At 53.4% G+C, this 17,390-nt stretch overlaps 1 protein-coding gene across 1 annotated transcript; it reads right to left on the bottom strand.

Annotated features, from left to right (window-relative positions):
* Positions 1–178: 178 nt before the first annotated feature.
* SIGLEC15 (sialic acid binding Ig like lectin 15) lies at positions 179–17,106 on the bottom strand. The gene is given in 7 exon segments (XM_073212986.1): positions 179–3,842; positions 3,844–3,898; positions 5,762–5,792; positions 6,851–7,231; positions 8,281–8,664; positions 9,037–9,096; positions 16,840–17,106. Coding segments are annotated over 7 exon segments (1,116 nt in total). The 5' UTR covers positions 16,892–17,106; the 3' UTR covers positions 179–3,689.
* Between the last annotated feature and the right edge of the window lie 284 nt (positions 17,107–17,390).

Below are 17,390 nucleotides of genomic sequence, written 5' to 3'. Positions count from 1 at the left end.
TTATTTGTTGATGTACAAATATAGTATCTCTCACTGAGTATTGAAGGTTGGAATTTATTTTCCTTTCAATGGCTTAAATCACCTGTGTGACAAGTGCTGCTTGTGTTCAACTGTTTTCCTTTCCACAACTTGAGGCCTTTAAAACCACAGCCTAGTTGGGTCATTAAATGTGCAATATTCACTTGTTCAGGGGTTGGGAGTTTAGCATTTTACATGCTTGTACAGAAGACAAGTTTTTATGTAATGAGAAAAAGGGAGAAATGAGAATTGGCTAAGTAAAATTCTGCAAATAAACTAGACTCAAGTTCAGTTTACACACGGTGGACACGTCCCGCTTTGGGCAGACTGGTTGGCAGGTCTTTTCATGCAGAAATTACACTAAGAAAAATGTGAAATTAGAAGGCTTGTAACGAATAGAACCTATATTCTGTGACACTTCAACACAATAGGCAAGGTGTCTAGTTTCAAAGAGAATGTAAAGCTTGGTTTAAGAATCGGCATAGACAGGAGGCCACTGGTGGCCCCAGGGAGTGCAGGAGAGCCAAGGAGATCCCTGTGGGTCTGTAATGCAGTTGTGACCATGGTAGGAGGAGGGACAGGAAGCTGCACAGAGATTCCAAGGCCTGAATTCCAGGGTTGGGGTGGGAATGCCTCTGGGAGGGCCCAGCTGGCGGAGGTTGAGGGTGACAGTGTAACCCTAACTTGGTCACAGCACTGAAATGCCCAGGAGCCCTGCCTTAGCATTTGTTTGCATTAACATTTGTAAGACACACCTTGAAAGGGCCAGGGGTTGTACGCTGGCACCTTATGAGCTGGGCATCCCACAGGGGTCTCAAACTTCAGCTTGCTTAAGAATCACCTGGAGTAAACTGGAGCCTGATTAAAAACAAGCCAGAAAAGGCATTTGAGAACAGTTGGGGAAATATGAATGTGGGCTGTAAGATGGTATTATTGAATAATTGTTCACATTTTCTCAAATGTGATGATGGCATTGAGGTTGTGGAGGAGAAGGCTTTGCTCTTAGTAGACACAGCTGAGGTATTCAGGAGTGAAGGACTGGTTCCTGCAGTTTACTCTCAAATAGTTCAAACACACACATGAAGCAAATACGGCAAAATGTTAGTAACTGTTGAATATGGGTGGTGGGTATCTTGTTGATCATCTTAATTTTTTTCAGCTTTGTGTTTGTGTGTTTGAAAATGACCATAATACAAAGTTAGGGGCAAAATCATCTGGAGAGTTAGTTTAAAATTCCATCCCTACACTCACAGCCTGTGATTCAGGAGGTCCAGGTGGTTCCCATGAGCAAGGTTCCCATGTGTTCTTGATGCAGGCAACCCTCAGCACTCGCTGGGGAAACCCTGCTCTGAGAGCCCAAGGTGCTGTGGGGGAAACCCTAGCCCCAGGGCATCTTGGGTCTGGAGTAGGTGCAGCAGCCATGGGAAACAGTACCAGAACCAACCCCGGGCTTGGCCCCTTGGGCACCCTGCCTCCCTCTGCTACTCGCATCCCTGTTGGAGGCAGCAATTCTTCACCAGGTGGAAGCCTACTGCTGCCCCCTAACTCCAGCAACTTTGAACTGCTTGGACATCACCCTGTGTCCGACCTCCTGGCCTTTTTTAAGACTGTCCCTTCTGTTTAGAATGACATACTTTCTTACCTCCAACTAACATTCTTCCCCATTTGCATGGCCAATGTGCACCATTTCTATGTCCTCTCCTCCAGAAACCCTTCCCAAAACTGGGCTGCCCATTCTTTTTTGTGTTTTCCCACAGCACTTCCTACTGTTACTTTCACATCTTATTCCATTTACTGGGCTGTGTGGCTTAACTAGCATGAGAACTCCGGGAGAGTTCTACAGTGGAGTTATCAGGGCTGTTCCCAAATGCTTCTTGATTTCTTCCTTCCAGGTACAGTATAAGGTTGCACTGCCCAGGCCCTTGAGGGTGGTTGGACATGTGGCTAGTTCTGGCCAGTGAACTATGACCACAATTGGGAGGGCTAGAGCTTTATTTTTATCTCCAACCCAGCAATCCACAACATGAGAGATGGTGGATCCCTGGGAGCCTGAGTCCCTGAGTAAAAACAGTGTGCAAAGCACCCCTGCCAGTATGTGATGGGCATGTAGCTTTGGTGAGAATAAACCCTGCTTGTCTTCAGCCACTGTGAATTTAGGATTTGTTTGTTACTACAGCACAACCTAGCACAGCCTGACTGAAACACATGCCTCGGTCATTTCTGTATCCCCAAACACCTGGCCCAATTCCCAGCACAAAACAAACAAATTAGTAATTCCTATCACTGTATTCTTGGCTGAGAAACTGGCCTTAAAGACCAGGCAGATGTTCCAAGACATACCACTCCTGTGCCCTTCACTTCTTCTCTGGTGAACAGGACTCTGGAGGTGCCCCGAAGTATTCCCATACAAGGAGTTACAAATGCCAACTCCTCTGATCTTTGACAGATCAGTCTTCTGGATGGATCCATCACCCCCTTGCTCTGGTGAGGAGGGGAACCTCACAGAACCCACTGCCCTACTTACTAACTTGTGAAGATTCTTCAACCTTCAGGCCATCTCTGTAGAAAAGCATCAGAGAGGAACCTGAGCTTACTGTAGGTTACCACTCCAGCTCTGGGGAAAGTTCTGAAGGAAAGAGTTTGTTCCCCTGGCCTCTTCAGTCCCCGATATCAGTTGCCCTTTCCTCTGCCAGCTTTTCTGGGTGTCAGACACACCCCCTCCTCCTCTCCCTGACCCCAGAGACTGCAGGGGCTAAAACATGTTTGCACTGATGCGTGAATAGGGAAAGCAGCAACCGATGAAGGCAGAACTCAGGCAAATGGGATGAAATTATTGGTGCCTTTGGACTTTGCACATCCTGGGAGGACGCAGGTCTCAGACAGAGGTCAGTGCTGCAGCTGCTCTATCCATGGGACCCTGCAACCCAGAGTGCCCCTCAGGCCTCCCAGCTTTCAGTCCTTGGCAACACTGGATTCCAGATGCTTTGAGATGATGGGTGTTTTGTTTCCTTTTCCCAGGGGTCCCAGCAAAGGTAATGCAGAGCAGCTGATGGAGTGAGAGGTGGGCAAAAAGTATTGGACAACACAGAGGGGCCCCAGGAATAGGGACACTAGACTCCTCACTGCCAATTGGAGGTTCCTGGGACCACAGGTTTGCACACCCAGACTTGCTGTCTAGAATCCTCATTCTCAGCAAGGCCGGTGTGGCCACCAGTTTCCAAGAGCCATTTGCATATCCCCAGGCTGCCTTGCAAGGAGGAGCCGGTGACACCCCTCATGTCTGTAGATGGCTTTGTACTTCCCAAAGTCCCTTCATATTCATAATTCCTCTGATTTTGATGGTCCTACCAGCAAGGATGGAAGAATATTACTGTCTGTGTTCAACAGTGGATGAGCTGAGTCCCAAAGAAGTGAAAAAAGTGCCCTGGTCAACACAGCACGTGGGTGATGGCTGCAATGGAGCCCGGGCCTCCAGAGCCTCCTGCCTGCATCACTATGGTGGTCTCGGCGAGAAAGGGTGAGAGGAGTTTTTCTGGAAGTTTCACGTTGGAGCTTATGTGTGCATGGGTGCACACACACACTTTAAAAATGTTGGCCCCATTGACATAAATATGGGGGCTCTGAGACAGATGTCCATGGAGGAGACCACTGTGAGTGGGGTCCTGGCCTCTTTATGGGATTTGTCTAGTTGGGGGCTGCCAAGGTGTCCAGGAGCCAGGAAGGGCTGTCCCAGCCAATTCTGATGCTGTTCTTCGCTCCTCATGGTGCACAAGTGGATGCCGGTAGCCAAGTACTTCCTCGTGGTGAACACATGGGTGCTGCTGGGCCCCGGGGGCTCATCTGGCTCAAATTTTCATAATTGGACTCCTGAGCCTGGGGCCTGCAGACATAAGAAAGTTGGCTGACCACCCAATACAGGAAGGGGGACCCTGACTGCCCAAACCATACCCCAGCAGTGGGTAGGAAGGAGAGACGAGAGGGAGGGTGGGGCCTGCAGCCAACAGGGCTTGGACATTAGCTGGGAGGTTGGAGGCAGGGCAGCTATAGGATCTGCGGAACAGGGAGGGGGCTACAGGGTATTTCTCCTCTCTGCCTTCAAAAACCATCTCCACGTCCCTTCCCTCCAGAGCAATATGCCCAGGCCTGTCTTCCTGAGCTCCAACTGCACTGACTTCTCCGCTGGGATGTCTTAATGGGCATCTCAAAGTTACTGTCCACAGTGTTTACATGATCCTGACCAGTAGCCCCCCATCCCACCCCATCTTCATCTCAGTAAGTGGTGCCCAAGGTGATGGCTCCAAACCTGGCCATCCTAGCTTCCTCTTCATATGTGGTGCGCAGCCAGCCCCGTGGTCAGGCCTGCCTTCTGCCTTCCCCATTCCCCACCTCCACTGCTGCCTGAGCACGCAAGCGGCCTCAGCTGTGGTGGAAAGCCTCACGAGATTCCTGGCTCCTGCTCACTTTTGAGTGGGGTCACTTGTCTGCTTGTAACGATTCAGTGACTTCCCATTGCTTTCAAATGTGTCCCACAGCCTCTCTGTCCTCTCCGTCTCCTTCCCAGGTCTCCCTTGAACCTTCTGACTTCCCTTTTCCTTCAGAATTGCCCCACCACTCCAGCCTGCCCCTTCGGGCTCTGGTCTCAGGTCCCCTCCATGTTGTGTCCTTAGAGACGACATCCTCATCTAAAGTAGCCGCAGCCCATGGCCACCTTCCTCCCCGACAGTGCTACTTCATTGCCATGGCTGCTTCCTCCACAGCTCTTATTTTAAAATCTAAGCTGATCTTGTTTATGTGTTTATTAAAATTCTCCACATTACAATGTGAGTTCTTTGAGGCCAGGGATTCTTGTTTCTTTAGCACCTACAACAGTACCTGGTACACAGTAGGTTTGAGTGACAGCTTTCTGATTGAGATGCCTTAGTGGGGTAGTAAATTAGCAAGAAAAGGCACATTGCACAAGTTTCCCAGAATGTGGGGGTTAGATGAGCAGGCAGCTGGAGAGAGGGGCTGGTCCAGCCCTCAGGGCACAGGCAAGAGTGGAATTATGGGAGTGTCTGGGTTTGTCTAATGGGTCCTGAATGACCCTGCTGCCCCAAGCACCACCCTCACCCAGCATCCCAGCAGGCCACCCAGGGTCTATGAATTGAATTCTTTCTTCTTCAACACAGACCTTCACTTGGACAGAGATACTGAGAGGAGGGGAACATGGCCAGGAGGGTCAACACTTCCTAGCTGGGCCCTGGGCCCCTCACCTAAACCCTCAGGACCTCTGAGCATGTTTTGTTTGCAAAGCCTTCAGCAGAGTGCCTGGGAGAACGAATACCCCAGGTGGCTTCTGTGAGGGTCTGCCTGTTGTGGAGTGCTGGGCTCTGCAAGAGGGAACACAGCCTAGAGGAACCACAGCTAGGGGTGCAGGTAAGACAGAAAAATGACCCTCTCACACCGTGACACCAGGCTGGTCTGGGAGGGATGCCAGTGAGAGGCCCAGATGGTAAATGCTGGAGTAGGGTGGGGTAGGGGTGGGGAGAGCAGGTCAGCATGGCCTGATCCGGCCCCAAACAGGCTTGCTGGGCTGAAGGAGGGAGGGCTTTGGGCAGGCCTAGAAGCTCGTCTGGGCCACGCCCCCAGCCCTGACCCTTTGCCTGTTTTTCTTCTCATGCCAGCAGCCCTGAGAAGCCTGCACCCCTTGACCAATGGGGACTACAGCGGGTGGGGTGGGGTGGGGGCAGAGTAGCTCACTTACCGTGGTGCGGTGTCCTGGGTGACTGGGCTCTCTGTGTGGACAGAGAGAGAGGAGGCATGAAATCTCCATGGTAGCCTCCGGGTACAGGCCCCACCCCTCACGCACCCCCACTGTGGAAGTGGTCTGAGGGGTACATGCAACAGACAGCATGCTAGCAGGTTGGGGAGTGACCCAGAAGATGCCTGGGAGTTCATGAGAAGGTGAAGTGAGAAGCAGTCCACAGAAAAACACGCCTTTCTGAGGACGCTGAGGCCCAGAATGCTCACATTTGGAAAACCTGCAAGGAAGTCAGCATGGCCATAGCAAACACAGTGGCCATAGCAAAACAAGTGACAGATTGGGATTTCACCCCAGGAGAGTCTGAGGCTGGTCCCACTGCCCTGGGAGGTCCTAGAGGCTCTGGGAAGCCCCTCTCGGGCCCAGAGCAAATTTCCCATCAGCGCATCAGGAGCAGTGTGCCGGGGCCTGCTGTTCTTCCAAGACGCCCTCCTACTTCATGCTTGCACTTTTTAGATGTCGTTCCTCTGCTAGGAATACCATTAGCTCCTTGTTTTCCTAGCTCATGCCTGCTTATAGTTTGGGATTTAGCCCTCACTTGTGTAAAGCCTTACCTCCTGGCCCCCATCCAGCCGAGCCACCAGCACAAGGCTGACCATACTCTGGGCTTCAGCAGGGACAGCGTTTCTCACTGAGGACTGCAACTACTTGCTTACTCCTTAGCACCCACTCAAGGGCACGGAACCATGGCTTACACACCTCTGTATTCCTAGCACAGCACATAGTAGGTCTTCAAGATGCTTGTTGTAACATACAGGAATGGTGCTATATGGGAAAGCCTACGGGTGGTCAGAGTCATTAGGGAGGAGTCATTTATAGGGTGCCGGTAAAGGGCCTGACTCCTGAGTTGGGGTCACTATCGCTATGACTCTAGGCTAGGCCAGAGGCAAGTTCCTTAACTTCTATGGCCTCGGCTTCCTTAGTGTAAAATGGGCTCACACTGGTTCCCACTTCCAGGTGATTAGTCTGGTTACCTAAGAGGTAAGCCCCCTGCCTGACCCTCGCGCCCACCTTGACCTGAATTGCACCCACCTAGGCGGTGGCGGGCCGCGGCGCGGGCGGCCAGAATGCAAAGCAGCAGCAGCGCCTTGAGGCCGAGCGCGCCGAGCAGCAAGGCGATCGCTGAAGCCCCAGACGCGCCGTGAAAACGGAACAAGTAGACGCTGGCCTCTGCGCGGCCCAGGCTGTTGGAAGCAGTGCAGGTGTAGCGGCCGTCGTGGACCAGAGCTGGCAGCTCGGCGGTTACCTGATGGCTGTGACCCTGACCCAGGCCCGACAGGGTAGCTGATTGGTTACCCAGCGCAGGGCCGGACCAGCCGAGAGTGGGCGGTGGCTCCCCTTCGGCGGTGCAGAGCGCGCGGAAGGCGTGCGCAGGACCCGGCAGCACGGAGATATTGACGATTCTCGGGGCGGCTGCGCGCCGCAGACAAGGGGGCAAGAGAGAAAGCAAATTGTGATCAGAGCAGTGGTGGGCAAAGAGTTACCCTCCCAGGGAGTACCACTCGGGCACCAGGCTAGTAAGGCACTGGGTCCTGATACAAGTGTGTCTTGGGCAAGTTATATCTGTAGTGCTGTGCCTCACTTTCTCCATGTGTAAAATGAGGATCACTTACCTGTGGGGCTGATGAGAAAATTTGGCAAGTTAATAATACGTGTGGAGTGTTGGACTATGGTTTGGCCCATAGCAAGTGCTCACTACAAGTTCAGTATTAATGCTGTATCACTGAGGACCATGCTAGTGGATTTTAAGGGTGCCTTCCACTCCCAGACAACCTCCCCCAGATCTAGAGTTGAGACTGAATCACTGAATGCTAGGACTGTGGCAAGGAGGTGGGGACCCTGGGAAGACACTGAAATGCACTCAGAGAAGTTCTTGGCATAGTCACACTCGAACCCAGAACTCCACGATCCCCACAGCAGAGTCCAGGATTTTTAAAAGCTTCCCAGGTGACAGGGTTGTGCAGTCAGAGTTGAGAACCACTAGGGACCAGGACCGTGGCTCCCACATCTTTATTCCTCAGGGTCTAGCAAAGTACTAGGCACTTGGTGGGCCCCCTAGGGACCCCCCAGCGTGCTGTGGGTCCCCGTCAGTCAACGTCGCCCACAATCCATTGCAGCCCTCGGCATATTTAGAATTATGGTTTACTTGTGTTTCTCTCCCTCTAGACTGCGAGCCGCTGGGGACATTGCCTCTCTAGGAGCTTCATTACAATGCCCACTCGCGGGCCCGCCCAGCCCTTCCTGGGCACAGGATTCTGCATTTGTAGTAAGTTCCCAGGTGGTTCTTAGCCATAGCCAGGTGGGAGGGCTTGTGGATTGTCCCCATCCCTATCTCAGCGGCGGGCACAGAGCAGGCACCTCGTGAGCCCTCGTGGCAGGGGCAGGAAGGGGGGAGGGACGAAGGCACTGCGCCCGCCCCGGCCGACCCCGCCCCGTAGCCGGAGCCCCTGCGCCGCGCTCACCGGTCACGCGGAGCCGGACACCGTGGCGGCACTCGTAGCGGTCGTGGACGTTGCCAGCGAACTCGACGCGGCAGAAGTAGCGGCCGTCGTCGGCCAGGGCGAGGCGCTCCACGAGCAGCGAGAGGTCGTTGCGGCGCGGGTTGCCCAACAGCCGGAAGCGGCCGTGCAGACTGACTGCCGTCTGGCAGAGCTCGCTGCTCCGCGCCGCCGCGCACCGGAACACCTGCGGGCCCGCGTACGGCTCGCCCGCGCGCCAGATGGCCGTGAGCGGCCCGTCGTAGTGGCGGTGCGGGTGCGTGAAGGTGCAGGGCAGCACGGCCGCCTCGCCCGCCGCCGCGCTCACCTCGGCCGGCACGTGCATGGACCAGCGCTGCGCCGGCTCACCTGCGGGCGGCGGCAGGGCGAGTGAGCACCGCCGCGCCCAGGGCGCCGCGGACACCCATGCCTGCGTCTTCGGAGGACCTGCCCTGGCATCCGGGAAGTCCCCGGACTCAGGAAGCGGCCGTTAGGGAAACTCACTCTATGACAATAGGGGCATCTCCTAAGACTTGACTCCCATGACTCCCGAGGTGCTGGATCCTCTCCCCACTTCCCTGGGAACATTTGCCTGATGTGTGGAGGTCCCACCTCACCGACGGGCCCGCTGACCCCATATTCCTCGCAGCAACCTGCCCTGCTGCAGAAAAGCCCTGGGATCCCGTGGTTACAGTACAGTCCCAAGACCCCCATGACGGTGGTAATAGCAAAAGCACTTACTGTGCACCTCTGTGTTGAGCAAGCTCCCGGTAGTGTCCCTTTTAGTTCTCACAGATGATCCTAGAGGTAAGCACAGTTATCGCCAGGTTACATGTTAATAAACTGAGGCACAGAGAAATTGAGTAATTGCTGGAGTTCACAGAGCGAGGATGAGGCAGTGTTCACACTCAGGACTGCCTGATTTCACAGCCAGAACGTTAGTGCACCAAAGGTTTAGAACCCTGGGCCTCATCAAGGAGACCAATGCTGCTATTTACAGGGGAAACTGAGGCCTTGCCAAGGAATGGTGTGTTTTGAACTTAATGCGTTGAGCTGGCAGATAAGATTCCTCTAGAATCCAGGTCAACCCAAGTGTAGGCTTGCCAAAGGCCTCCCAAAGTGTCCAGACAGGGAGCTAAGAGCAGAAGCGGTGGGCGGACATGCCTGCGTTGTTCTGTGCAAGCCCCTGGACTCGGTTTCCTCCCTCCTATGCTGTGAGCTTCGTATGGTAGAGCTAAGGTCTGGAAGCTGTGCTCTGCCTCCCGCTTGAAGATGGCTGGAGAACCACAGCCCTTACTGTTGCATATTTGTGTTGCTCTGGGGAAGGGGTGGTGGGTGGGTGTCAGAGCTGGGCCTCAGAGGATCAGTGAGGGGTGGTGCCTACCCAAAGAGGGGGTACAGGCTCTTAGGCCTGCCCAGCTAGTGCCCTGGTGGCAGTTCACAAGAAGGATCTTTAAAGGGAATAATAGAGCAGCCCTTGTATTTCAGAAGAACTTTGCAATTGACATAGTTTCCACATATATTGCATCACATGACCCTCAAAACAGTGGGGAGAAAGGCAGGGCAGATATTGTTACAGATGAGAAAATGAAGGCATGGAGTCACACAGGCAGAAGGAGGGAGAAACCCAGCTTTGCTGACTCCAGGTCTAGTGCTCTTTGCTCTATAGGGTAACCTGACTCATCATTGGGCAGGAATCCCCCCAGCCCACAGCTGGCAGACCATCCTCCAGAAAGCCCATCTTATCTGTGAATAATTGACATGTCAGGATATCCCTCAAGCACAGAACCAATGTCATCCACCAGCCACGTGACTGCTGTTGCTCTTTGGAGCACACCAGCCCCTCCCCATGGTGGCCCTGCCAGGGTCCCTTCGTGGCTATCCTGGCCCCATTAAGCCTTCTCTTCTCTGGTGGGAGGCCCAGTCCCCCACCTGCCCCTCTGTGTGCTCACCACCCGCTCGGCATGCTCCCTGTAACCGTATCCTGAGGGAGGCCTCTAGGTGTGCTGGACTGGTGGAGCTGGGTACGAATGGGTTGTGTGAGCTGTGCGTTGTACAAAACCACACTTTGGATTCATGTTGAACTTGCAGTCAAGTAAAACCACTTTGTTTTTCACACAATCTGCTTCTAAACCAAATCTCTTTTCTTTTTGACAATGCAATTACACTTTTGAACCCAAGTGGAGGACCTGACATTGATCCCTAGTAAGAGCTTGTTTGCTCAGTTGTTAATCATCAAAGGGCCTAGCTCCAAATTTCAGAAACCCTTTCTGAAGGTTTTGCTGGTTCAGTCAGTACTTCTAACTGCAGAAAGTGTCTCCCCACTCTTGAGGCTCTATCCCTGACTCAGTCTCCTTGCACTTCACACCCTCTGCAACCTCAGCTCCTCTGACCTCTGCACCTTGCAGGCACCACAGAGATGGGCATTGATTGCCCAGAAACTTTTGCTATTGTGCATTCATCAGTTAGCAAACATACATCAGACGTGTCCCCACTCTGAGCCAGGCACTGGGAGAGGAGCCAGGGTTACAAAGATCAACAGGATACCTTATCGGCCTGCTGGAGCTCACAGCTCTGAAAGGGAGACACATCTGTGGACACATAATTACTCCACAGCCTGCCAGGTGCTCCAATGAAGGACACGAACAGTGTTCCCTCTGTCTGAACATGATCCTTGGCACATTTCACTCACCAGCTCCCTCCTAGTCATCCCTGGGTCTCCACTGAGTTGTCCTATAGTGGGAGGCCTTTCTTGAGCCCCAGGCCTGGGTCTGGTGCTCCTCCTGTGCCCCAAGGCTGGCAGAAAGGTACTTCCTCTGTGAGCACTGACCGTTTAACTGGGTCTTGCCTGAGCACCCAGGTGCTCTGGGAGGGCAGGGATCACTTGTGTGTGGTCCCATTTGTGTTGTTATCCGCCAGCATGATGCCTGCCACAGAGTAATTGATGTTGGATTGAATTGCTATGAGAGGGCAGAGGGAATGTCTTCAGGTGGCAGGGGAGGGGGTGTGGGCTGGAGGAAGCGGTGTGGAGACAGTAGGTAGGAAGGGATTGATTGGAGGACCCAGGAGTGAGAAGATGTCCTTGCAGCAGAGCCTTGAGAAAGGAGTGGGATTTTACCAGGTCTTTGTGTAGGCTGAAGGCATTCTAGGCAAAGGAGAGAGGAGGGCAAAACCACGGAGGTATGACATCAGCATTGAGGTCACAGGGCATGATAGGATAAGGAGGCCAGTGCTCTGGGGACTCAGTGGGAGTGCCTTATTTCATGGGCACTACAATCCCATGAGGTACTGTCAATAGCCCCTTTCTAGAGAAGGGGGACCTGGGAGCCTGGGGGCCAAGGGACTTGGCAGGTCATCTGACTAACCAGAAGCAGAGCCCAGGCGTCCCTTGGCTCAGGTTCTTCTTTGTCCTGTACACTGTGTTGCTTGAGGGTGCCACAGCCAGGTTTGGAAACATTCTGAAGTAAGCTGCAAATGGCAGGCCATACCTCCCCACCCTGCCCCCACTTCCTGGGGGGTTTGTTCTTGCAGCAGACAGGGAACACAGAGGCCCTTTCACCAAGCACTGCGATCTTGGCTCCCTTTAGGGGGAGGTCTGTGTTTCCTGTTTACCCGCTGGGGGGCATTTCATGAGGCAGCCAGTGGCCGTGCTCTCACACAGAGACCTTTGGGTGAGTGTACCCAGGGCTCCAGGTGAGGGTGGGAAGGCCCACCAGGAACTGCTGTGGGAGCAAATGCCCTGGCTCTGGCAGCCGCCCAGTTCCCCAGAGGCCTGTAACATTTACCATTCTCTCTGGTGGCCCACGCTTGTCTCTTGGGGAGGGACAGCTCCTGCACTGGAGCCACAGCCCCTTATTGTAGAGTTTTTCATCTCTCTGCCTTGAATCTGTCATCATCCAGGGGTCAAGAGAAGACCCACATTCTTCCTGTTGTTCATAATACCTCCTCTCAATGGTGGGCCACAGGCCATGGTGGAAAGGGTTCCAGCTTTGGCACTGCTGGGCCTGGGTGACACTCTCCCTTGTGGTCATTCTTTCATCAAACTCATAGAGTGTTCAGTCTGTGCCTGGCGCTGTTAGGCTCCTTTACTTACGGGTGAATTTTGGGCAAGTTGCTTAACGTCTCAGGTCTCAGGCTCCTCTGCTGCAAAATGGGGCCCAGGATTGCATGAAGTCACGTATGTAGATCACCCAGCACAGTGCTTGACATAGCAAATGTTCAATGCATGTTGATTTCCTTGTTTCCCCATCCCTGCAGGGGGAGTGTGAATAGAAGGAAGTAGGGTGGAGAGGGCTAACCAATGGCATGGTGGTGCTCTGGGCATGTAAGCTGATGTGATGTGGCAGTACCCTGAACGGCCCCATTACATCTTAAACCACATGAAATATAAAAGCTTAGTCCTCACCCTTAACTCACCTGATACCTAGTCATTTAATCATGTATTTATTCACTCAGTAGGTATGTATTGAGGGTCTATCATGAACTTGACACTGTGCAGGGTGAGGGGATGCAGTCACAGCGACTGTTAGTAGCCCTTCTCAGTGTGTTTACAGTCTGGCCATTGTTCAGCCACTGTTTACTTTTCATTTATGCACAATCCTAACAAGTTTGATTAGTTTTCCAGCCTAGTGAAATACAAACTAAAAGGCTGGAAAGTGTTTTCTGTTTGTGGGCCCACTGAAAGCAGCAAGTAATGACGGCTGACATCAGCCAGGGAGGAAGGACTCAGGAGAAATAAGGAAGAGATGGCTTAGGTCAGAGGTTATAAAAGTACGGCACCATGGGACCGTTTAGAGAAGGAGTAAGCCCAGTGGGCCTTGAGGCATCACCGCACTGCAGCAGACTAGGGGTTCACAGCAGTGACCTGAGTCACCTTGGGAAGCTCCATTGCCATGAGCGGCGCACCCCTCAGAGTGGGTATCGCTGACTTTGTGACCTAAGGCAAGTTCCCATAGCTCTCTGGCCTCAGTGGGTTCATCCATGAAATGATGTCTCTAGATCTTTGTTAAGATGACTTTTAAATTTAGAAGTCTATGTCTGAAAATTAGATAAAAATGACAAGTCTATAAAGCACTTTAGAAATATATCTATCTAAAATAAATGAAAAGATTTTTAGGTGCTTAAAAATAAGCCACTAGCTATCCAGAACGTGCAGCTACTTGAGAAGATGCCTGTAAGCCTTGATGGTCCCCTGCAGCCGTTCAGTAAATTCTTCACATTGCTGAGGCCTCCTCGTGATGACTGGTGTGCAGCAGGGAAGGGCTGGCACTGTGGCACTGGGCAACCAGCTCCCATGTCACCGTAATCATGACTCAGCTAAGGGGTAGTTGATTTACCCTGGACCTACTGTCCTGAAGCCCTGTGCCCGCGGTGCTATAGTGGGAAGAGAACTCGCAGGAGATGGAAGCACATCTGCGGGACCTGCATGGCAGAAGCAGCATCTCGGAGGGATCAGAAAAAGAAACTTTGGTTTTGGCCACAGCTGACCAAAGATGTCCCTGGTGCCCCAGTGAGGAGGGAAGCAAGGGCCTCTCGGGGAGTCATATGCAGTGTGTTCTGTACAATTGCGCTCATGTTAACCACGGACAAAAATGTTTACTGGTTTTATCCCAGACTGTGGTTCTGTGGATCATAGACATGAAAGTGAGCCAGGGGTGGCTGTGGTGGGGTAATGGCCAGTGGGGGTGGCCTCCCAGAATGGCACTTTAGTGAGAATTAGGTCTGCTGGCAGCGGGGGCTTTATGGGAGTTTTCTGGAGGAACCAAGTTATGGACATTGAGGATGGGAAGGATGGTACCGGGTGGGCAGTCACCACAGATAGACTGTGCCCCCCAGAGGGACAGCTGCGCCCCCACACTGTGACGGCCCACATTACCAGTTGACAGGTGGCCAAGCTGATGAGTCCACCTGTCTGTAAGGGGACTACCTCCTTGGGGCAACAGCGTGTTAACAATGGTATTCTCAGGCAGTAACTCCAGTGGCGGCCTCTCAGACATGGTGGCACTGAAGGGCTGGAGAAAGCACTTTGGGAGTGAGGAGAGACGTTCCCTTGGCCAGCAAACCTCATCAGTTGGGTGTGTGGACACATGCCTTTCCGCCAATTCCCTCCCGCCCCCGAGGTCGCTCCCACCAGCTCTCTGAGCCTGCATGTTGTCCAGATAGGTTATCAGTGGAGAAAAGGTGAGAAAGGGGTGCAGAGGAGGGGCAAGAGAAGGAATTCCATCCTTCATGTGACCCAGACCCAGAAGGGTCTAAAGAAGGGATGAAGGGCAGGGTGCTGGGAGTGAAAGGCCTCGTTGCCCTCACGTTTTCCTCCCTTCCTCTTTAACCCTTGCCTCTCGGGCCACTTGGTTGTGGAACTGGACCTGCCCCCCATCTCCTGAACTGATAGAGGTGCAGAGCCACAGGCTGACCCTCCCTGGGGCTAGTGCCTGCCAAAGGTGCTGCTGTTCAGACTTCAGATTTAGCCTGCCTCGGCTGGTGCTCCCCCGGCCTCCCCAGCGGACTGTGCCCCCCTCCACTCCCCTCCTCCCTGGGGATGACTTCTCAATCTGAGCTGCTGACCGCAGCGCCCCCAGGGGCAGAGGAAGCATCCTGGCGCATTAAACACTCCCGTTTCCTCCTGGACCCATGACAACAGCCCTTCTCTTCCCTGACCTTTCCCTGTAGCCCAAACAAGCACCCCTATGTTTGGTGACTGCTGCGATTGGTTTGCTTTTCTACAGTGGTTTGGAGCTAGTAAAGTAAATTCCTCTGAGCACCAAGCTTTGCCCCAGGCCCAGCACCCACTGCAGGTGGGTGGTGGAAAGGGTGCCCTCAGAAGACTCAAGCTCACTTCCAGACTGTGACACCCCAGGAAAGTCATCTGACCTCCCGATCCTCCTTAAAACAGCAAGGTTGTGGTGAAGAGTAAATGAACTGCCTGTCAAAGGGCACCAAAGTCCTTGAAGCTGACGGCTACTGCACTTGCTACATGTCTTATCAGAGAGTTGTGGACCAATGGAAGACTTGTCCAAGGTCACCCAGGTGGTCAGAGCTCCCAGACAACTGTTCTCCCCCTGCCCTTGTTCCCTGGCTTCTCCAGCTCTCAAAAAGCAGACCTGGGGGAAACAGAAAAGAAAGACATGGGAGAATGTGAGGAGACCCCTGGGGAGCCTATTGGTGGGGGGCACCAGCACGAGGGAGCAGAGTGCAGAAAGTGAAAGGGGGGGGTTTCCTGGGACAAATTCCTCTCACTTCCCTTTTGCCAAGGGTCTGCCCAGGCCACACACTCAGAGACATGGTCGGGGACAGGACTGTGATCTGTGGGCACCCTGCTCACGCAGCCCCTGGTGCCCCCTCATTGCAGCTGAGGCCAGCCTGTTCTTCTGGCCTCTTGCCCAGGGCCGCTGCCACATGGCCAGGCTCGCAGGAGAAGAGCTGAGAGGCTCACAGCAGAGGGTGTCAGAAACCAGGACCTGCTCACTCTAGTTGATGGCCCTTTTGGTTGTAGCAGTGAAGCAACTGCTGGTATGAGAAGCAAAGCAGTCTTCTCCCTGAGACGGTGCACGCGTGTGGCTTAGCCTCCCTGGGTAATCTCAGCGCATGGCTGGAGCACTTGTGTGGTTTGGGCTCTGTTCTTGAACATGTGACTGCTCATGCTTCCTCTGTCTTTTTGTCTTTTACTGATTCATAGCAGCTGACCCTTAGCAGGAGGAAAAAAACCCAACCAAAACAAACAGAAAACCCCAAACCCAGCCTCCCTCAAAGCTATGTGACTTCAGCAATGTTCCACTGCCATTTGTGGCACAGACAGCATCAGGACGGAGCTGGGGTCGCTCATCCATGTTCTAATTTATCCTTCACAACACCTCCTGAGGTGGCGAGGACACCACTTCACTGAGGCTCAGAGAGGTTAGGCAACCCACCCAGGGCCACACAGCTAGTAAGTAGCACAGCCAGGATTCAAAGCTTCACCTGATGTCAACACTCATGTTCTGAACAGCTTTCCTATCTGCCCCAGGTCTGGGCAGGGTTACCTTCTCCAGCCCCCACCCTGTAAGTGGGACCGAATCCTAAATCACCCCAGAAAGATGGTTGAGTTAGGTCAATCTGAGAAAAGAAAGCCCCTTCCCTATTAGCCCCCACCACAGAGCTCTGTGCTGGGGACAATGGAGAGCATGGGGTTGGGGTGGGGGTGGTCCAGTCTAGAGCCAAACACCCATTTCCTCCCCCTAACCCCCTCACAGAACTTCTCTGTGCCTCAGTCCCCTCATCTGTGAAAAGGGACAAATAGTTCCTTTCTCATAAAGTTATGAGGTTTATATGAGTTACTAGTTAAAATGCCCAGCACTTAGTAAGAGCTATGTAGGCACTTGCTGTTACTATCAGAACCAGACCCAAACGGGACCACAGCCTCCCAGAGTGCAGGATTTCCTCCTCCTCATGCCTGGAGCTCTGGGTAAACCCAGCTGCCCCAAGTTCAAGGAGAGAAGGCTGCACCTAAGATTTCGTGAGCATCTATTCTGTTCTGAGCACAGGCCAGTGAGAACAGTGGGAACTCACCCATCAGGATGGTGCACACTAAGCAGGTCATGAGTCGGATGGGCCCTTCCATGTGGTGAGCGTCTGGAGACCCCAGGCCAGCCCCACAGTCGGTCAGGCTGCTAGGGAGAACCCTCCTTGGCGTGGGTGTGGGGGAAGGAAGGAGGAAGGGGTGGGCGGTGTGTCCAGGTTTGCACCCCTGCTGGGCTCTGTAGCTGCTGGAGGAACTGGGGAGAGGCAGCCAGGCAGCCCCAAGTATGATTAGATGAGACCCGTGGGGTTTAGTCATGTGGAACACCAAGAGGGGAACTGCTTGGATAATTTTCCAGGACAGGAAACAGAGAAGTGGATGGAGAAGATGCAGGACCCTCCCTGTGGCATAGTCCCTTGGACAGAACTGCTGCTTTTCTGTATCCTTCCTCCCTCCTGGTTTCTCTTCCCCCCTCCCTCCTCGTTTCCCACCCTCCATTCCTCCCTCCTCGGCTCTCATCCCTCTCCCTCCTGATGTCCCATCCTCCCTCCCTACTTCCCTCCCCGCATTTGCAGTGTGCCAGGATGGGATTTCATTCTGA

This window comes from Manis javanica, chromosome 9 (assembly GCF_040802235.1).
Source record: "Manis javanica isolate MJ-LG chromosome 9, MJ_LKY, whole genome shotgun sequence".
Lineage (NCBI taxonomy): Eukaryota > Metazoa > Chordata > Mammalia > Pholidota > Manidae > Manis > Manis javanica.
The sequence above is the reverse complement of the archived record's forward strand: the minus strand, read 5'-3'. Positions and strand labels throughout refer to the sequence as shown.